General features: G+C 38.2%; 1 protein-coding gene across 2 annotated transcripts; it reads left to right on the top strand.

The window, feature by feature from the left end:
• The first annotated feature begins 719 nt into the window (after positions 1 to 719).
• On the top strand, positions 720 to 21,958 carry EIF4H (eukaryotic translation initiation factor 4H). Of its 2 annotated transcripts, XM_016130410.2 has the most exons (7): positions 728 to 882; positions 12,784 to 12,971; positions 14,824 to 14,888; positions 14,974 to 15,070; positions 15,396 to 15,455; positions 19,543 to 19,680; positions 19,956 to 21,958. In XM_016130410.2, exons 1-7 carry the CDS (start codon positions 824 to 826, stop codon positions 20,093 to 20,095), a joined length of 747 nt encoding a protein of 248 aa, XP_015985896.1. In that variant the 5' UTR covers positions 728 to 823; the 3' UTR covers positions 20,096 to 21,958. The 2 variants fall into 2 exon arrangements, with proteins under 2 accessions (XP_015985897.1, XP_015985896.1); XM_016130411.2 differs by lacking the exon at positions 15,396 to 15,455 and having other exon boundaries at positions 720 to 882.
• The last annotated feature ends 821 nt before the right edge of the window (positions 21,959 to 22,779 follow it).

Genomic DNA, 22,779 nt, shown 5'->3' with positions numbered 1-22,779 from the left:
TTATTGCTAGATGGAATTCGTCAGGACCGAATTATTTTCCAGCACAGAGATTTCTACAAAAGCAGGCTGCATGGACTCTGCTAGTTCAATGACAACCTAAGGTCTAATCTCATCCTGCACCCCACCCCAATACCCAGGCCTCCAGCAGACCCCAGAAGGTGATTCGTATTTGCATCCCTAACGACTAGCACGCTCGGAACTTGACCCCAATGTCACCCTATCCAGGCCCTTTGCCCCTGTGCATTCTCAGAGTGTCCAGCTCTACGGTCTCCAACTTAGAGAAGGTGACCCTTACTTTGCTGTTATCCGGCGACCCCTTGGCAGGGAAGAAGGTGTCGGAGAAAGACTCTGGGTCCCCCGCTAGGCCTTAAGTACGAAAAGCTAGATGAAAGCAGAAAGCGCAGTGAGCCCGACACAGTGTCCGAGGCCAGCCCGGAGAGTGGTCGTCTAAACGCGAGAAGGTAGCCGCCGAAGGTTCCGAGGGAGGGAAAGGCTCGCGTCTACGGGTGGGGCGGGGCGGGGCGGGGCGGGGTGGGACGTGGGCAGGCGGTAGCAGCAGGTGATCCCGCACAGCTAGCACACAATGGCCTGGGGCGCGAGGCCAAGTGCCCGCAAACGCACCGCCTGACCACGTGGGCCGTACAGTGCGCCGGGCCAGGATTGGCCCAGGCCGGGCGCGGCGCGGCTTACGTGCGCGCGCGCGCGCGTGCGTGCGATTTGCGATCAGGCGGCGCTGCGGACAGCCCCGGCGGCGGGGTTGGGGGAGTTATATTGCGGGGTCCTTCCTCGCTCACCCTGGTTCCTCTCGGAGCGGAGACGGCAAATGGCGGACTTCGATACCTACGACGATCGGGCCTACAGCAGCTTCGGCGGTGGCAGAGGGTGAGGCGGGCGTGCGTGGGCCTCGGCAGGGAGCAGGGAGCGGGCGGGGTCGGGGGCCTCGGGATGGCGGCCTTCCTGCGCTCACCCGGGACGACAGAAGGTAGGGGCCGGCTGGGCCAGCGGAGGCCTGGGAGAGGTGCCTGGAGGGCTGGGAAATGGCGCGCTCGGGGACGAGGCTGCGGCGGTTAGACTCCCGGGGTCTTGCTTACGGAGCGGATTCCTTCTTCTGCCTCCTGCCGACGACGGCGTGTTTTCCCCCTGCCTCGGCCGCAAGGCCAGGCCTCAGCAGCACTGAGCGCCCGGGAAGACGAGCTCCTGCTTCCAGCACCATCCCCCAGGACAGCAGAGCCTGCTCCGGGCTCTGCTTTGGCGCGGGGTGGAGGCCGCGGCCTGTCCCACTCCAATCCTGGTCTCTGCCTCGGCCTCTTGTTTGCTTGTACTGTAGGCTCCTTGACTCCCTTCGCCCTAAGGCCAGTTGACTGTAATACAGGTCGGGAGGCCAGGAGAGGGACAGTTTCCTTCTCCCTTAAGTGTGAGGCAGGGGTTTGGCTGCTGGAGCCCGGGAATGGGTCCGATTCAAACCAGGAATGGAGAGATCATCCAAAGCATACATCATAGCATTTTTTATTATTTCTTGGGTCAGAGTTTCTTATTAACAGGTGCTTGCTGACTGAAAATTTTGTTTCTCCCTACCTTCTCATTCTGACCTAGAGAAGGAATCGCATTTAGCCTTGTTCAGGTTCTGGTCAAATATAGATTACATAAAGCTAAGGTGCCTAGTTTAAAAGAAAAAAAAAGCCTTGACTGGTGAAACAAAAAGCTTTGGTGTTTAATTCCAGGAACCCGCACTGGATTCTTTTTTTAATGCAAGTAACCGCGTATAGAATTTAGAAGATAGGCTGTAAACATCTTGCTATTTTTCAAGAGACACACTTGGCCTTTGTGTGCTTTTACGGAGAGGATTACTTTCCCAGGATAACACCACAATAGTACCTACTGAGGTGTCCAGTCTCCTGAATTTCAATCCCAAAAGTATCTTTGTTTGGTGTAGAATGATCTTGGTTTGGGAATGGCTCAAACAAAGACTTTTTGGTGAGGGAGTATACCCAATACCATTCATGACACTGTAACATGGAAGTGGAGCCACCTGTTATTTCAAAGAATATTTTATTTGCTAATAAAAAAGAAATAGATGTTGGATGGCATATAAAATTATTGCCTTTGGGGAAAGTTTCTAGACATCATATTTGTACTTCAGTCATCTTGAAATTTAATAACTAGGATTTTTTTTCTTTCTACTTTCATTTAGAAGTGCCCAAGGAAACTACACTAAACACAGTAGTTCCATTTAGGGTGTACCCAAGGAATTTTACTTGGTTTGGGCCTGCAATAAGTCATACCGACTGAGCCTAGGGATTTTTTTATTTTATTTTAAATTCTGCACTGGAGGTATTTGAGATAGACTTCTAGTGGATGTCAGTTTTGGTAGTTGAAGTGCCCTGAACAATAGAAAGTGATCAAAAGTAAAATTCTCTTAAGGTACATTTCAAGTATCAAAAGACAATGAAAATGTTAGCCATTTGCCCAGATGGACTTCAGAGACTGCTATGAACAGTGGCTAGCACGCTACATCTCCTAACCTTCCTAAATAAAATGGAAGGAGGGCATTTACTGTTAAGCGCCTTATACATCTGAACTTCTTGGAATTTTTCCATTTGACCTTATACTTATGTAAAAGTACATCGAAAATATTGCTCAGATTCTTAATAGTAGTTTTTAAAACCTGTTTGTGAATTTGTGTGTTTATTTAGACAATGCCCGGAGTGAGTCAGAAAACTTCACAGAGGACCAAATTTGTACTGGTGTGGTCTGTGCCAAAGCTTTTTTATTCCCAAAGAGTCTGTGTTATTTTTTCAGGTCGGAAGTTACCAGTTATTGGGCTCTCTGAAATTTAGCAAGATGGTAGAATAGTTTACCACTTATTCCTCGATGATAATTTCAGTTGTTATTTGAAATATGTTCATACCAACAGATGTCTTGGTGCTGTTTGCATATGTTCAGATAAAATGCTTAAAGCATCATAGAAGATGATATTATCTATAGAAGTCAGTCTTCGTTTTACTTTGTATTACTTTGTTTGGTACTTTTGCAAGGCACCTTTTCTGTAGCCTGAAATGCATTAGCTAGGTAAGATGCCTCAACTCTAAACCACTTGGGTCACAGGTGAAAAGAATAGCAGGTTTGAAATGTACAGTCATAATCTGTAAACTTGTTTTTTATAATTATACAGTCCTCATAAGTTTATTTTATAATTGTATATAATAACCAGTTCACTTGTCAGGAAGCAATATTGAACAGTTACTTTATTTTCCCAGCCTGTAGAGGCATGTCTTCTGCCAAGGAGAGAATCAGGGACTGCATTGTTGCTCAAAAAGCATCATAATTCCAAATTATCAAGAGTCAACTGTACCAGAACTTGAATGTATTTTGGTTTTGCAGTCTGCTAAATTATATGAGGTTCCAGTTTATCGTTTGCCATTGGCAATAAAGTGGAGAGTAATGCTGATTTTACATTTTTAACTGTGTTGAGTAACCTAAAACCATCTATCCTGAGAATTGTGTTGGAACTTGGAGTTAGCAAGAAATGAGGTTGCTGAAGTGATACCTGATAAAAATTGATTAAACTGTAAATCTAAGTATTCTTTATCAGGTTCTGGTTGGGAGGTTAGAATTCTAAACTTCGAGTCTTGGACTCAAGCTTGGCATCTTTGTCTAAATATCTAAGCATGTTTTAACTTAAAACAGGAAGGAAAGCAATGTATAAAAATGGTAACTATTTCCTGATACTAGGATCTATAAAGATATTGAAAAGTTTATTCTAAAATCTTATTTACCTATTAAGTACCAAGTTGTTTAGATTTATTGTCATCCTTCTCTCTACTCCTCAGTCTCCCAATGTTAGAGTCCAAATCATTATCCTCTCTAAAAAGTGTTATCACAAATACTTGGTTTTACCAAGAGGTCTCTGGGAGAGAGAGAGTTTAGGCAAAGGCCTTAGCTTTAGAATCAGGCCAACCAGAGCTTTAATGTTAGCTCAGCCGTGTATTAGCTGTGTGATCTGGAACAAGTTCTTTTACCTCTCTGAGCCTCATTTTCTCTACATGTAATATAGAACACAAACATAGAGCTGCTGTAAGTATTAAACGAAGCATATGTAAAGTGCACAGTATATTTTCTGATACATAAAAAATGCTTAATAATTGGTAGCTTTTGATTTATAATTTTTTCTTAAAATATTTCCCTTTGAGCTAATAGAGTGAAAAAAGTTCTCTTGAGTTAATGGGAGTGAGTTTTTACTTAACTGCTTGTATTTCTAAATCCAAGTAAGAGAAATCTGTTAATCTAGTATTATAAATGAGTACTAAGTAATTTATTCTTGTAAATTATTGGTTTGTTACAGAATTTATATTTGGAGTATTTAATACAAATGCCTCTGAGATTTCTAAAAAATTTCTTAGTATATTTTTAAATTTTATTTTTCTATTTGAAATTAACCATAGTGTTCTGAGGAGACTTGACACGAATTCAGGTCTTCCCAGAAGCTTGGAACATAACAAAGCAGAATGTTGGGGGCAGGAGATGTCAATCCAAGATCAGATTCCATCCTCTAGTTTCCAGCATCCCCCTCCAAAAGGAAGTGAGTGTCGGGCAAGAGAGCATACCTTGCCTCTTTTCCTTTTCATCAGAGTCCTCTTTTTAAAAAAGTGAATGTCCTAGGTTCTTTTAAGTTTTCCCCACGTCACGATTTCTGAAATGTTTCTTCTTGATCGGGGCCCTCTGTATGTGCTCCAGTATGTTAATACTCCATTGAAAACATAGCATCTCCAGTTAAGCATTGTACTCTGGTATAGGGTAGATAGAGACTATGATCTCCCTTGTTCTGCACACATTCTTCTATAATTAATCAGTTGTGGTTTTGGAGCCTTTTGAATGTCTGGCTTAATAGAAGACAGTTGATTTCTCATACCTGCTTCTTTGTTCACTGAGATAGGTTTTGGTTGACATAGGTATGTGAACAGAATCCAGCCTTACACAGATAAATAGTTGGAAAAGGAAGGAGTATTTGAATAGCTTTTTCAGGTAATTGTGGATATTCTTATTTGCTACCATACCAAAACTCAACAAGTGGTAGTTTCCATAAAGATTAGTTGCAATATAGAATATGAAACTTGATTGATAGACTTTTCATGCTGTTACACTCTTTCAGTCTGTGTTATATTTTGAATGACATGATACACATTGGTCATTTGGAAAATAGTTGACTGAGTTATTGCAAATCTTGCAGACATTGACACATTTTGTTATACAGTATCAAAAATATGTTTAATACTATCATGATCAATTTCATCTGAAAATTTTCAGGTATTGGGAGGCCGCCAAGCTTATGTTAATGAATACAAGTTTTCTAAAATTCTGTTTTTTGCTTGAAAGCCTGCATTTTCTCATGGGCAACAAATACTATTAGTTGTTTTCCTTGACTTGACAGGCTCACTTCATTTTCAAGAAAATGTCTGCCTAATACCCAAGTCTAAATAACCGTAGTATTGTCAGTTCTTTCAGGTAAAAATGGTATTCCATGAAAAAAAATAGCTAGTTCAGCTTGTAACTCACTTACATGAGTGCTTTTCATGGAGATAACCATCATACTTCTGTAAGCAGAAATGCTTTGTCCTTGTTTCATAACATGAGATTAAAAAATGGGTCACGACTTAATAAAATTAATAATTTTTACTGCTTTATCAAAGGTATTCTTTATTAAAGCTGGTTCCCCCCCCCCCCTTTAAATACTACAAGTACATGGTGAAGCATGAGTAATAATGCAGTTTGATTCCTCCATCTTGATTCATGCTAAGACCAGTTGCAAGATCAGCGTAGGTCTCTGATAAAAAGAGAAGACATAACAAGGGTACAACAGCTAGTAAGCCTAAGGCACTGTTAAATAGAAGAAAGATGTGGCTCTGGAGAGAAGAGCTGGAACTAAAGGAAGTATAGTACATTTTTAGTGCTCTCTAGAGACTGAAGATAAAAAGAAATGCTACTTGAGCTAGTTTTCTGTTAATGGAAGTCTAGATTGGGCTGGAATCTACTACTTGCTCATTTTACCTGACAATTAAAAATTAATTCACACATTTTCATACATAAACAGAAGTAGACACTAGTATATCACATAGCCATTATTTAGTTTTTTGTGTATGTATGTGTATATATATCTGTATATATAAAAGCATAAACTATACCATTTAAGTGTACAGTTCAGTGGCACTAACGTTCACAATTAGTTCAGTAATCACAGTGTTGTGTAACCATTACCACTATTTCCAGAACTTATTCATCGTCCCAAAAAGAAACTCTACCCATTAAGCTACTCTCCATTCATTCTTCTGTTTTAACTTCATAAACATTTTTGCTATTCCTGTTTCATCTATCTTCCCCATTGCGGGGAGAGGATAGAATATTTTATAACAAATCCCAGCCACCTTGTCATTCTATCATAAAATACTTGGCAATACTGGAGAATATGTTCCTAATTGGTAAGGTTTTTTTAACCACCAGTTTTTCTGTTACCAAGTCCATGGTCATTTTTTCCCAATTGTCCCAAAGATTACTTCATATAGTTGGCTTGTTGGAATCTGCAAAAAATATTTGATCATAAAAAACTTAAAACACAAACATAATCAGAGTCTAGTATAATAACCCACCCCATGTATTTATTACCCAGTTTTTAAAAATAGTGACCACTCTTATTTCATCTATACCTCCTCACTTTACTTTCCTCCCACACACTTCTAGATTGTTTTAAAGCAAATCTGAATATCATTTATTTCATCTAGAAGTACTTCAGCATGAGTTTCAAAGGTAAAAACTTTAAAAATATGACCACGTCATCATCACATCTGAAAACAATATAATAGTCCCGTAAATATTTAGACTTCTCTAATTAGCTCATATATTTTACCATACAGTTGATTTGTTTTAGTCAGGACCAGGCAGAGTTGCACATAGCATTTGGCTCTGCTTACTAAATCTCTTAATTGATAGACTCCTCTCTTTTTCTTGGCTATTTGTTTGTAAAGAGGGAGTGTATATATCTTTTTTTCCTGATACTTTTAATACATTTAATTCTTGTAACTATGTGAGGTAGCTGTAAATTAAATTTGATATTGGCTAATGTAATTATTAATATTAAGGATTTTTAAATTTTTAAATAAATTTATTTAAATTAGTTTTAAGTATTATTAATACATGTGTTTTAATACAAGTAAGTTAGATTTTGGATTTTTCAAATGTTGAATGAAGAAAAGGCTCTGAATGCTTTTGAACTCTAGATTTTAAATGGCGTTCTGTCTAGCATTTCGTAGTTATCTGAATAATTGAAATTTGTAAAGTAAGTTGTATAGTAGTAAGTTATTTGAATCAAATAAAATCTAACATTGAATAAAAATATGGTTTCATTTAAAATTAATTGGAGATGGTAGTTTGTAGATGTCAGATCTCAAATAATAAGTATTCTAACTTAGAAAAAAAGAACTCTTGGCCTGTAAAGTTCAAAACTAATCCATAGAAATAGTTCACACCATAGCTTTAAGACAGATTTTGTGGGGGGGTAGGGGTGGGGGGGGAGAAGTATTCTCTGAGGACCAATAAATAGATTTGAGGTTTAAGATTTTATTTCCCCTGGAAAATCTGGAACTTTTGGATTGAGGGACCTTTTTCACCTATATAAAGTCATTAATACCCATTTATTTGCTTCCTTAATGTATAGGAATCCAAAATTTTAGTACATTATTACAAATGTTATTTTCCTAGAAAGAAAAATTCTCTAAAAGACTGTAAACTGGAAGTCCCCCTTGTGTTTGCTATTCATCTAAAACAAGGCTTTTAAACTGCCTGTTGTGTTCTATTGGTAGATGATGAAATCAATTTAGGGAGTCCTGGGGCATTTTTAAAGTTGAAGTAGAATAGAGAATACTGTGCATTATACTATACTATGAGTTAGTACTATTGGGCAAGCTTTTTTTTTTTTTTCTAGTTAATATGCAGGCATGTATTTAGTTGCGATGTAAAATGTATTTTTTGCTATTGGTCACAGCTAAAAAATTTTTTGAAAAACATTTAAGTATCTAATTGGGGATGTCATTAAATACATGTAACCCTCTTGTATTTAAATTTGTTTTCCAAATAAGAACACGAATATTGGTGAGAAGTTGTTCACAATGCTAAAATAGGTGCTATGCCCTTGACTTTATTCCTTCAACTTCTAGTAAGTACCAGATATTATAATAGTTCTGGAGAGAAAGGACCCTACAAGAGAGTTCCTGCCTTAGAACTACTTTGCATTTCCCTGCAAGGCCTTTTTTTAATCTTACAGATGTGATTGAATTATGAGGATCTCATTCACAGAAAAGAGCTCCCTGAAAATAAGGCTTATTGAAGAATTTACTGTAGACATTGCTTTGCCCCCAGTGTTTACCAGAAGCTTTCAAAGCTTCCATGCACATCCTGTAGTAAATGACAGTTATCTAGATGAAGGGATTTAATTTTGAATGCTGATTGAAGGCCTTGGAAAATGCATATACTTAGAGGAAGATCTACTTGGAAAGTGCCTTTAATCCAAGTTACATTGGGCTAATTTTTAAAGACCTAAGCTACAGCTAAAATGTCACTGTAGCATCTTGGATAGGATCCTCAACAGAAAAAAAGGACACTGGGTCAAAACTAAGGAAATCTGAATAAACTGAACTTAGCTAATAATGTATCAATATTGGTTCAATGATTATAACTAGTGTATCTTACTAATGTAAGATATTAATAAGAGGTATTTTAAAATGGTGTAAATGATATAAGGGCTTGGCTTTTGAGAGCTTAATCTTTTTTGATTATAGTCTAGGAACTAAATACATTACACGTTTTGACCATTACTTTCTCTTTTTTAAAAGGAGGCTCAGTAGATTGTTTCTTTCTTGTATTTTACTATTATAAAGGCAGTCTTATTGTGATTTTATGTAGGATCTATCATAGTGCCACATGCCGAATGGTATGTGCTAATAAGTGTTTCTGGGTGGCGCTTGAAAGACTATAGAGTTGTTGATCAGCCCTAATGAAATTATTTCAGTTATCGCCTAGAGGTAATAGGAGAACACCTAATGTTTCAAATCCCAAAGAGAAAGGTTAATAGTCTATAATCTTGTTATCTTGGCATTGGTCTTGAAGTTTTGAGTGACAGCAACAGTGCTTAAATTGTGTTTAATTTCTAATACATCTAGAAATCTTTATAAAATTCTTTTTCAGAAATAGTATATGTCTTTTGTTTTTCATTAACTTTTATCCTTTGGAAATAAGTCTTGAGCATTTGTTTTCTCTTTCAACTCCTTATTGGATCTAATCCCAGTCCCAATAATTTCTACTCTTAATATTTTTTCTCATGGTCACCCTTCCTGCAGTCTTCTTTCACTTCTACTTATCTGTGCTTATTCACCCATTATTATAGGAGTTCAGTGTTCTCTCCCTGTCTGCTATCTGGAAAGTGGAGTCCAAGTTCCTATTCTACTCTACAGAGGCTGCTCTCATTGCTGTCTCTTGTTCTGCAGTTCTTTGATTGGGGTGGGATTTCGCTTTTCTAGATACCTGGATCCCCTTCAGTTGAATTGTCAGTTCCTTGAGGGAAGGAATTGAGTCTTAGGTTTGTGCCCTCTATACTGCACTCTCTATTTAATGGAGATTCAAATATTTAGTTGATTTGATTGACGAAAAGTGATCTGTCTGTAAAGGATTTTGGTCACTCTTGGAGTTGAAAGTTGGATTTTTTGATACTGAGCATGTAATTCATTACCTTAAAACTGTCATATGTTGTTTTATAAATCAGTGACTTCTCCCCCAAGGGATAGTAGTGAGCAGGGGGGATCATTACTCAGTGGCAAGGATGGTATGGCCTGGGAGTTTGCAGCATAGACTTTCAGGTTTCTATTCTAAATGGAGAAGGGGTCTGCCGAGGCCAGCCACTCATATTGTCTTTTATCATCTGTTTTATACTCATGGCTGCTGATCACCTGCTTCTGCGTGAACAGTGTAGCCTCTAGCAGGTTTAGCTTTTCCATAACACTTTAGAATTGTTATTAAACTTTTATAAAGCAGTCAGTGTTTAAAAGGAGTTTTTGTGATCAATTTTAAACTTCTTTATACAAAAAGATTTGAAATATTTATCAAATAACTGACAAGGACACTTTAGGTATTAAGGTATGAAATGAGTCTTTCCTATTTGTTATTTTTAACCTGTTTTAGGAAGTGCTTCCATGTAACAGCTTATTTATTTAGGTAATAGTCACCTCTAAATTTAAACTAGTGGTAAAAATATCTCAGGAATTTTAGCTCAAAGAATTTTCTGAAATTTGATTTTTTAAATTTGGTTGATAATATATTTTATTATGTGCATATGTAGTCTCTGGGATTTGTCTCTCAAGTTGCTGGCACACTGTAGATGTGTCATAAATGTTAGAGTAAATAAATCGAAATCCTCCTAGATGGCCCCAATCCCACTGCCTTCCTGTAGAATTTACTAATCTAGTGGGGGTAGTATTTGGGACTACTTCAGTCATTCTTGAAAAAGTCTAGGTTGTTAAGCCATTAGTGGTTTTGTGAGGCTAGAATGAAATGAGCAAGTTGATGGACTTGGGTTAGTTAGCTATTTCCACATCTCTAGCTCTTAAAATAATGCTTGTCTGAAATGGGATTCTTCTATCTTCCCGAAACTAGAGCTGGCTTCTCATTCTACTGCTTCTTAGTAGTGGCCCCATCTTATTACCATTCATCTAGGTAGCAGCAGTCCCTATCAAGGCTCTCATGTCTCCTGCTCTATGTCAGAGGTTGTCTGACTATCTTTTCAGTCTTGTGTTGAGCACCCTTCATAAGTTCTCATATGAACATTTAATGTGCCTTTTCAGCGAGCCTTCTTACCTCCAGTTTTCTGATTCATCATACACACACCTGTGGAATTTACCATCTCTTCATCCTCAAATAACATCATTTCATCCAGGTGGTTTTGTTAGAACATTGGGATACTATAGGAACTTAACTCTTGTTTATATTAATTCGCTTCTGGTAAAATTGGTTTTGTGATGTTATTTTGCTTAAAGTCACAGAACCTGTCAATGTTAAGTGAGAATTAAAAGTGTATTATTATTATTCATCCTCCATTTTGACATTTTTCAGTTTATACTGTATCTTAAGTATTCAGTCTCAAAGATACCTTATTGAAAATAGTTTAAGTTTTATGGTTATTGAGATAATAACAGTAGTGTTGTACATTAGCAGTAGTGTTGAAATGCAAAATAAGTCACATTTGCTAAACTTTAGGAGAAGGGGAAGTGAGATGCAATTCATATCCTTTATGTGGAACCCTTTGAAAATAAATGTTGGATGTCTTAACATTTCACTCCTGAATACTTTGTTTCTCTTGTGAAGGCTTCTAATAATTGCAATACCAATTATCACCTCTAAGAAACTTAACATTGATACAGTAATATCTATAATGTCATATTTAAATTTCTCCATCTGCTTTTCTTTTATAGTTGTTCATTCTAGGATCCAAAGATCACACATAACATTCGTTGTACTATTTCATTAGTCTCCCTGCCTTTTTTTATCTTTCATGACTGACATATTTGAAGAATATGTATAGAAGGCATATAATGTAACCTCATCCCATTATTTAGTGATACTAAATTCAATTACCTGGTTAAGGAGGTGACTGTCAGATTTTTCCATTTGAGAAGGAACTTACTTTCCTCCTTGAGTTTAATAATGTCAGGGGTTATTCGAGGTCATGCACCCAAAACTCAGTTTATCGGTGGTTTTGGCATCCATTGATGAGCCTAGCCTGGGTCAGTTATTACTACGTTGGCAGTTGCAGAGTAGTGATTTTCTAATCATGTGATTCCTAATTCCATGCATTTATTAGCTGACATTTGATTATCTGGAAAACATTTTTAAACTCAGATTGTAGATGGCAGTGATAATTGTTACTCTAAACATATATATTGTGTGTCAGGCAATGTATGAAACACATTGTTTCTAAATAACTCAAGGTCTTTGTCAGTATTAGCCCAATTACACAAATAAATAAAGCTTAGAGAAGCTGAGTAACACCTCAAATTACGTGGCTAGTGAGTGGTAGAGCTGGGATTTAAACCGATACTTCTGCAAATTAGTAATGATGTGGTGGAATCAAGGTCCTGTCTTTGCCACTTTATAGCTCTCATTATATCTGAGGAAATGGATTAGTAATATGCACTGTATATTTGAAGACCCAGAGAAGTAATGCATGGGGAGTAGAGAATAGTACATACATAGTACCTGCCACACAAAATCTAAAGTTTTTATTAGAGTGTGGTTATCCATATCCAGACAATAGCAAGAAACAAATGTATTATGAGTATAATGAGCAGCTTTGATATTCCCTCCTGAGTACAACACAATGACTCTAGATAGTACATTTCTGTATATATTAGTGTTATTGGGTGTGAGGAAGGGCATTTTAGGATGAAACACTTTGCAGATGCTGATTCTAAATGAATACAAGAGAATCATAGGAGGATATATTTGGATTTGATTTTCAAAAGAAATGCATGTTTACATAGATTGTGTTTCTGTGATTTGTGTTACCAAAAACAGACACCATTTTCATAAACAGTGTTCTGGAATACTCTGTAATTTCCAATTGATATTGTATGTGAGAGTGGAATGTTTGACCTTGGTGGTATGGCTGAGAGGAAGACATTTTCATTGTCCCTGATCTAGGACAGGAACATGTGGGCAGATTTGAATCCTGTCTGTTTTCTCTCCTAGGTCCCGTGGCAGTGCTGGTGGCCATGGTTCCCGTAGCCAGAAGGAGCTGCCCACAGAGCCCCCCTACACAGCCTATGTAGGAAATCTACCTTTTAATACAGTTCAGGGCGACATAGATGCTATCTTTAAGGATCTCAGCATAAGGAGTGTACGGCTAGTCAGAGACAAAGACACAGACAAATTTAAAGGTGAGTTTGAGGGGAATTCTTAAAGTACATTATTATAAGGGGGAGAGTCTAAACCAAAATGTGTTAACAAAAGGGCTCTAATTATGAAAGTGTTATAAAGTGTCTGCATGGTTCAAGTAGCTGAAATAAAAAAAATAGCACTTTAACCCAGATCTTCAGTTCTACTTGGGGGAAAATATTTTATACATGATCTAGTTTGTAGAAATATGTGGCATGTACCCAGGTTAATCTGTTTGCCTGACCTACATAGCAGTCCTGTCTACCAGTAAAGGAGTTACATGGGAGAGAAGTGAACAGATAAAACCAAGGCCGTTTCGAGTGCATTTCACCTTACCCAACTCAGGCATTTTTCTTGGTAGTTTTCCTGTAATTTAGTTATTTATTCTAAAATCCAGAAGATAATCAAATAAGTGTTGTCACTCTACATTTGTGATTTCAGAGCATGTGCTTGGGAGAGGATTTGCTCAAATTTCAGATAAAGTTAGTATCCATAGATTAGTATCTCAAGGGTCCTGGAGCAAAGAAGGAATAAGAATGAATAATCAAATGACATTATCATCTAGCTTTCAAGGTTGCCTGAAGAGAAATGTGCCCAGTAGTTAAGTACATGATGCAAGTACAAGGGCATTTGGTTTTCATTATTTATCTAGAAGTACAGCCCTGAAAAGTAGAGTGACTGTGGTGACTTACGGTGAGGAACTATACAAGAAACAGAGGTGTTGCTCATCTGAGTGCTTCCATGTATTTTTATCTTTTCGGAAGCTTTTTTACTTAAGTATCTGAAGCCTTCTTATAGTAAATGATCAAACAATGAAAACACACACATAAATATGTATGTATACATATATACATATACATACATATACACATATACATATATATAAGTTAAGCTTGTGAAAGTAAGTCCTATCCAGTTTGCTAACAAGTATTAGGAAGTCAAACTTAAGGTAGAAATGTGTGGGTGAAGCCAACCTTGGGCTGAATCAGTAGCAGCAGGTTTCAGACTTTGTCTCATAGAGGATCATCCTCTATGGAGTGACTTGGCTGCTGGTTCCTCTTTGAATTTGGAGGTGGTTTTCTCAATTTTTCTAAACATTGAATCCACTTAGGGAAGAAGGTGAGTGCAAGGTAGACACTCTCCTGCCTAGCAGTACATTTTTCTGTCAGTAACTTAGCAAATGGTGAACAGGAAAAGTTTGGACCCAGGCCTTCAGAGCACTTGCAGTCTTAGTGGGCTTTGAAGGTGAAGTGTAATCATCACACAGGGTAAGGATGCTCCAGCAGTGGTGGGGGTTATACAAGTCACTGGTGAGCATATTAGGCCAGGGTGATTACTTAACCTAGTTGTAGACTCCAGATGGCGAAGAAGGGACGTAGACAAGAGTGTTGCAGGTAGAGGAAAAAACTTATTTAGAGGTTTTTATACCAACTACAGGCACCTTCAGCCACTTCCTTCAAAGCATGTTCAGTATTGAATTTGAAATGTCTTAAAACTCTTTTTAGATTATATGAAAATCATTCAGAAGTCAGAACCAGCAGCACTGCAGTGATCCAGGGTAGGTTTTAATATTATGGTTAAAACAAGAAGAAAGCTTTATAAAAAAAAACACAGCTGCTCTATCAGTTCCTGTTTGATTAATACTTCCCAATAGAATATAACTGAGAGGGAGGAATACTAATCAAGTTCTACATATTGAAAAGTAAAACATGCTTTTTCAGGCTCTGCTAGTCTGCAGTCATCTAGATGCAACAGAAGTGGTAGTTCTGATGTGAGAAAGCAGTACAACTAGGGATCCCACCATATCTTTAACCCAAAATTCCTTGAGGAAATAGGGTTTGTTTTCTCTTACAGGATTCTGCTATGTAGAATTCGATGAGGTGGATTCCCTTAAGGAAGCCTTGACATACGATGGTGCAGTAAGTATCTTCAGGTTTTCTCTATCATGTTAGCAGTTGAGATTTTTCTTGCTAATACTTAACACTGTTTTCCCCTTATCATTAGCTGTTGGGTGATCGGTCACTTCGTGTGGACATTGCAGAAGGCAGAAAACAAGATAAAGGTGGCTTTGGATTCAGGAAAGGTGGACCAGATGACAGAGGTGATTGGTTCTTCTAAAACAACATAAAACTCACTGTATGCCTACTGGTTACACAACTCTGGAAGGTTACTAGAACTCTGTTTTGTAGGTGTGATAGGTTTTTGTGATCTTTTAAAAATATGTGAAATCATAGAAAAAATGAATGATGCTTCTGCAGGCCTGGGTTTTTTTTTTTTTTTCTTTTTCCTCTGCTGTTGGCAGCAAAAATTCTATAATTTCATTGAACTTCCCATCACATGAGTTGTACTTCATCCCAGTGAATTTATCCTGTTTGTGCAGCAAGGTAATGATCCGACCTCAACTTATCTTTTTTGTGTATCCTCAGGAATGGGTGGCTCTCGAGAATCTAGAGGTGGATGGGAGTCCCGGGATGACTTCAATTCCGGTATCAGTATTTAAAGTATCACCACTTAACCTTTTTCAATGGCCTTGCTGCTATTGTACGTTTCTTGTGAGTAGTTGGCCTAGCCAGACTACTACTTTAGTTCCTTTCACAAATGAAACTTTCCTAAAAGGTACCCAGGCATGCAATAAGCCTCTGTTAGAACCTAAGTGTTTGGGGGTAGGACTTGAAAGGTTCTTCATGGTGGGCGAGTTAGACCGGTCCACCTTATTTTGTAACCTTTCTTTAATCTACTGGTCATTCTCATATATGCCTTTGTCTCTTGCAGTAGTCTTTCTCAGAGTCTAGACCAAGGAATCCTCTTGTGTGTACAAAATATAAGTATACTATTACTTCTAGAAATAGTATGGGGGGCCTAGACTAGAAATAGTATTGAGGGCCTAGAAACCTACAGAAAGCCTTATAACTGGGTTCCTGGTGGCTTACTCTTAGATAGTAAGAGTTCTGAGAGCTGTGGAACTTATATCCTTTAATGGTGGGCATGATCTGCTTTACCATTTCTTTTCTTAATATACCAAGGCAGACCAATAAGTGCCTCCTTGGCTCAACTCAAGTCAGTTAGCATGCCAGGTCTCTGCTTTTCTTCATCTTTTATTTTTCATCTTTTATTTTTTTAATAAAAGTAATTCATATGTATAGTAAAAATGTCAATTGTAACAGAAAGGTAGAAAATTAAAAATGTTTGTTCTTTTTCCTATAAACTTGAGGTTATTTCTATACTCTCCACTATATAAGATGAGACCATCAATACCCCCAACCCACCCCGTCACCCTCCCCCATCAAAACAAAACTCAATAAAAAGTAATTGGTAAGTATGGGAAAACTGGTGCAAGGTGTCTTATTAATCTAAAATTTTTATAAATGGTGTCTTATGAGTCTAAAATTTTTAAAATTTATTTCCAGTACTGCTTTAGCCAAACAGATGACCGTTTATATCTGTTGAATAATTTAATTTTTAAAAGTCCTATAGCCAATCAGAAATGAGCTTTTTCATAAAAGTATAGTATAATCCAGTAAACCTGGAATTTTATGTGTAAGCTAGTCTCTGATTGAAACATGCAACAAATGTCTTCTCAAAGCCAATCCAGGTATAGCAGTAGTGATTCAGTGAGTGGTGGTCATTGACCTGCCAGTTGTGCATTTCCTGCTACTATGGAAATAGCACAGTGAGCTCATAGCCCTGGAACTGTGGGAGTTAAGTAACCAATGCCTTTCTACTATTGGCTTAGCTTGGGCTTTTTACTCTGAAGCAGAGATATATAATGAACATAACTGGAGAAACTACCTTGCCAACACCAGTTCAGTGTGAACTGCAATGTTTTGATGAAGTGCCCACATGGAGTAATGCCTATATACATTATTTTTTAAAATAGATCTCTACTCTTTGAAAGAATAATGCTGTTTTTTTAAATGACATCTGCTCATTGTAAGAGAAATATCAAGCATTACCAAAAAATACAAAGGAAAACAAATAAAAATAAAATAGTCCCACCACCAGGAATAGCCAATGTGTTAAACTAAGCTTCATAAAGAAAACTAAGAATATTCTCTTGAATAGTGTGCTTCCTATCATTAAACTTGATTAAAAGATATTTGTTAATTTCAGCCTTGCTTTTCCCTCGTAATCTTTTCACTGCTCGTATCATATTTTGAAATGAAGCTGTCACTGATGTTAATTAATGTACATTGGGTTTTTTCTCTACTGTGCTTTGTTATATACTTGGACAAAGTAGCAGTTGTTTATCGCCCTTGTCACTGTGTGTGTGAGCTGATTTGTTTCGTGCTGAACACTGGTACCAAAAATTAATCTTGTTAAGAGAAGGTAACTTTATTTCCATACTCACAGGGAAAGATATACTTCACAGCTTAGAATAGTTTGGGGAAAGTGTCAGATTAAAAGACTGAAGAACTTTATACTTGACTGTATGCATCCCAGTGTGTTTTCCCCCAAAGCAGTGCTATATGGTCTAAATCTTTTTAGAACTGTTTTCATTACTTGTTTCGTTAAAATTGATATTGTTCAACTCAGTCTCTGAACTGAGTTTCAGTTAACTTTATCCATTTCCAAAACCCTTTTCACCCTTAAAGAAAAGTACCACCATTGCAGATAGAATTGATTCTCCACATATGCAGTAGTTAGTTTCTATAGAATCACCTCAAACACCAAATCAAATACTAAACCACTGCTCCCAAGGGAATGTGGCCAGGTTCCTGGGAACCTCTGATCACAGCATTTTGTCAGTTGATCAATACATAAAATTGTTTAGTGTGTATTTCTGTTTAAAGACACCTTATTTACAAACCTAAAAGCAACAGCAAGCAGGACAAATGGACACATGGATATGGACAGTAGACTAGTGGTTACCAGAGGAAGGGGGTGTGGGGAGAGGTAGATGGGATAAAAAGGGTCAAATGTGTGGTGACAGAAAGAAATCTAACTGTGGGCAGTGAACACACAGTGCAGTGTGTGTGTGTGTGTGTACATACACACACCTTACTGTTGAATTGTGCACTTGGAAAGTTACTGGATTTCATTAACTAATGTCACCATAATAAAATTTTTTTTTAATTAATAAAAATACAAAAAAGTAAAGACACCTTATTTAATATAGTAGACTCATTAACATTGAACTCATAATATTGGCCACCAGCACTGTAACTTCTCCCTGAAGCTTATCTTAACGTTTATTTTCTCCTGGAGACACATCACAGCTTTCTTGTGCACACTTAGGAACACTAGGCAGTTCTTGAGCACTATTTGGGGATCATTTTAAACAGAAATCACCAACCAAAAGCACAAGAGCCAAAAACCTTGCACTAAATAGGTCATAAAACGGCTCTGTTTACAGTATGGGCTGAAACAAGAGTATTGCCTTGTTCCACCTCAGCTGAGGCGACTCAAATCTTTCACTGCTGTATACATATCTGAATGACAGCAAAAGTGCTACAAGTATTAATTTGGGGGTTACAAGTAAATTTTAGCAAGTAGATGAATTTGCAAATATGAAATCAGTGAATAATGGGGATCAACTCTCTATAGAAGAATATGCATCAGGCTCAGGATTCTTGTCAAATGTTCCTATAAAGCTTTGAGCAGTGGCACCATCCTTGGAGTGAGTAAAAGTCATCTTTGGGAACTTGAAAGGGAGGGGACAAGCTCATTTGTTTAATTACAATCTTATTTTCTAAATTTTTTACTGGAAGTTAACTCTAATTTCAGCAGGCCATACTGTTAAAGGCTAGTTGGCTTAAACCATCATAACTGAAAAGCTTTCACTTAAATATAAAATTAAAAGCTTAAGGATTTTAAAGTCCATTGAGAAAATACTCTTTTTTTCTACACACTGATAAGAATTGTAACTTACTCTTAAATGGATGCATTTTACTTCTGTTGGTAAAGGTTTTAGCAGATATACAAATGAATGGTGAAAACCCCTTTCTAACTAGAGGAGATGAGGTACAGGTTGCGTGAGGTACTCTGCTCTCTTTAGCATGCCCCCCTTAGGGAGTGAGCCTTACTCGGATAACTGCTTTGTTTACCACACAGGTGCTTTGCTTTTAGAATGATCCACACTGAAACGCAGCAGGAACAGGAAAATGGGGAGTGTCACCCAGAGGTGACTTCGTATTTTTATTTTGTCTTTGTATCTAGGTTTTTCTTGTGATTTTGCGCTCTAAATGGTAACTTCTAAATTTTAGGTTTATCTTTTTAATAACTATAAATTTATATTAGAAAACGATAAAATGTGCTTTGAGGGTTTTCATATCGTTTTAAGCCATATTAGAATATAGCCTTATAACAGTGTTTTTCTACTTTTTCCTGCAATTAAGAATTTAAACAGCTTATTTTATTTTCTTCTCCTAAGATTCTTTTTTATTTAAAAAATCTGTAGCATTGAAATTACCCAGCACATTTACATTTGGATTCATTTTCAATGCACCGTATTTTGGAAAAACTTCAGATTCTGGACAAAATAAAGAATTTAAAATCAAACATTTCATACAAGCTATGTAAACAGCTTTGAGACAGTAGTTTAAAAAGTGATTCATTGTCATCTTGTTTCTTCAGGCTTCAGGGATGACTTCTTAGGAGGCAGGGGAGGGAGTCGCCCAGGTGACCGGCGAACGGGCGCCCCAATGGGAAGTCGTTTCAGAGATGGTCCTCCCCTTCGAGGGTTCAATATGGATTTCAGAGAACCAACAGAAGGTATGGCAACAGCATGTAAATGGAGGGAGCCTTTTCATGATACGTTGACTGCACCTCATGGACATTTGCCTTCTTAAGCCATGCACAGTTGTTACTGTAGACTACTCTTAGTCTTAAATAGTAAGTTTACCATTATTAACTTATTTAGGGATAAAATAGTTCTGTTAATTTTTAGATAATGAGCTGGGCTGGAGATTTCAGCATCAGTTCAGTCATTTTGCCCAATGGGGAATGAGGTCCTATTCTTTATAAACCATGTTTTTCCTCCCACTCAGAGGAAAGAGCACAGAGACCACGGCTCCAACTTAAACCTCGAACAGTTGCAACACCCCTCAATCAAGTAGCCAATCCCAACTCTGCTATCTTCGGGGGAGCCCGGCCGAGAGAGGAAGTCGTTCAGAAGGAGCAAGAATGAGCTTGCGGTTGGGAGGGAATGGGGGGAGTTAGAGCGAGACCACAGCCTGGCCAGCCCCCTGGACCGGCAGTCCTGCAGTTACCATTCCTGCGCCTGACCTATGTCCTCCTTTCTTACAAAGGAAACACAGAGCTTGTGAGTGCATGTCAGCAGTTAACAAGTGGTTTTTAGTACATTCTTGGCTTTGCTGTATCTAGTGCCTGTTTTGTGCTTTTTTTTTCCTGCCACTCCTTTCCCCCATTTTCCTTCTGTCCTTTCTCCTTCTTGCTCCTTATTTCCTTCCAGCACATGAGTTTGTCTAGAGGGACAAAGGTAGCCACCATGTGGGAGCTCTTTGGATTGAGGTGCTACTTCATTTTTCTCCTTTGCTTTCTCTTTTTACTTCAGACACCCTGGCCAGAGACTTCAGTCATTTTCTTTGATTTTTCTCAGAGCTTCTCTTCTGAACTGCATGTTGAGTTCTGTATTGCTGTGGCTTCCACGAAAAAACAAAAAACAGAGAAGTCACAAATTGGATAACACCTTGTTTTTATTCAGCTTTGGTCAACATACAGAATTTGAGGCACCTCGTTTTCAAAACAAGGATAAAATATCTGTTGATCCTTGCAAATTCCTTCCCCTCCCTATTTATAGATAGTCCTGTCTCTATTTCCCCACCCCCACCCCATATGGATTATTCAAGCAGAATAGGCTCAAATTTCAAACAGTGAAACCTAAGAGTAATGTGGATGTTGGTGGGGAGTTCACAAAGATCAATTGAATGCACTACTGTGTTCACATGTTTTTTATTGCTCTTTCAACACCATGTCCAAACTGGATCCCTCCTTTCACCAGCTCTATCAGAGACTCCTCTGGCTGGCTGGATGTAGCAAACTCCTACTGCTGGTTTCCCTTCTGCAGGGCACAGGTGCTTTGGGGGACTAAAGGGTGGTGGTGGTGGTGGTGGTGGTAGAGGTGGTAGAGGTGGTAGAGCAGTGCTAGGCTAACTTTATAGTGTGGACATTGCTTTTTCCAAATCCCTGTTGTCTGTGTATTCTGCATCTCTCCCTTGTGTTTATCTGTTCCCTTGTATAAGTAACAATGAGATACTGTGCTTCCCACCATCCCTTAATTTTATGATGAAAATGGGCCTAGAATCTGGCACTTTACTGTTTATTTGATGAATTGAGAATTTTACTATGCAGAGCTGTCAAGAACCTTAAAATAACTGGTAGGTGGCTATAAGTTCCTAGGTCTCATCTTTGGGACAAAGTTTATTGTTCCCATGTACGGTGTTCAGCTTTTACCCAGGGCTTGGGGGCTAGGCAGTAGCTTTTGAGCTTGAACACCTATGTGTGAACAAATTAAATTCTTTAACACCGAGTTTCAGTCCATTCCTTTGGGAGCAATTCGGGGTCAGCCAGTACCTAGAGACCCTCACCAGCATGACTGGAGGGCTGAGGGGTAGCCTGGCCTATGCAGCGCATTGTGCTTAGATAGTAGTTTGTCATGAGCTGGCATCCCTTGCTTCTCTTACTCTGTTACAAGGTCTCAGCAATTTACAGAACTCTCCCTTCTTTCCTTCCACCTGTCATCTTTGCTTCTGAAATAAGAACCATTTGTGTAACACCAATACTTAAGACATGCATTATGTGGTTGTAATCAAACCTGATGCTTTCAGATGACCTACTTACATCTTCAATGTGGAAAAGATTAAGAACAAAACAAATTCATCTAAACTTCTGGGCAATCCAGTTGACTTTTAAATGTAAGAATGGAATTCCAAACACTTACACATTCAGCTATATGACAGAAAGTAAATCTATGGATATGGTATTTTGTGAATGATCTTTTAAATAAAAGAAAACCTTACGTAATATTTAATGCTTGTCTTTATTTTTGAGTTCTTTTAGCTGCTTATGAAATTAACAGTTTTAAATTTGGGAAGCAGCATCCGTATTTAGTGGAGTATACTGTAATTTCAGTGAGAAAAGCATCTTTTGGAAGTTACAGGATTGATGAAATTATTATCTTAAAAGAGCTTGTGATGATTAGAAATAGGATGCCAGCTTTTGTTTCCCTCATTTCCTAAAAATGTAATGTACCTAATGCACAGAAGCCTACATATGGTGTGGCTGTAGTTTTTGGTTGAGTAAAGGGACTTTTTTCCCATTATGGAAAAAATCAACTATTTGCACAATGTGCACTTGCATTTTTAAACAGCTTGTTCTTAGAAGAAATCTAGGCACTCTTTTTGACAATGATGGGTGCTGCTCCCATGGCAAGCAGGTCGTATGTTTTGGGGAGGTACTGCTGTGTGGTTTGATAGTTCTATGATTTTTGGTGGACTTAGTGGGCAAGGTGCAGAGCTTTGAGTTGTTTGGGACATGCTTGACTGGCAGAGGAGGGTTGTAGTGGAGGATTTGGCACCCTGCAGGTTCACTTGTCTTAAGGCGAGAACCTTGACCGCAGCCTTATCTGGAGAAAGGTTAAAAGAGTGGGTACTGTTGCAGCCAATGTATGAGTAACTGTTTATTTGAGTTGCTCTCCAGCCAAGAGCATGGAGGAGAGGACTCGATGCCTGCTTGGTATTTTCTTTATGGGAGAGAATCCCTGAGACTGAAAACCCTCTGCCCTAAGTTGAGGAGTTAGGACTTGGTCTCCTGGAGGGATTTCTTGGTGCTAGTGGCCACAGGCTCGAAATA

Source organism: Rousettus aegyptiacus, unplaced genomic scaffold, assembly GCF_014176215.1.
Source record: "Rousettus aegyptiacus isolate mRouAeg1 unplaced genomic scaffold, mRouAeg1.p scaffold_m13_p_8, whole genome shotgun sequence".
NCBI classification, from domain to species: Eukaryota; Metazoa; Chordata; class Mammalia; order Chiroptera; family Pteropodidae; genus Rousettus; species Rousettus aegyptiacus.
The sequence above is the reverse complement of the archived record's forward strand: the minus strand, read 5'-3'. Positions and strand labels throughout refer to the sequence as shown.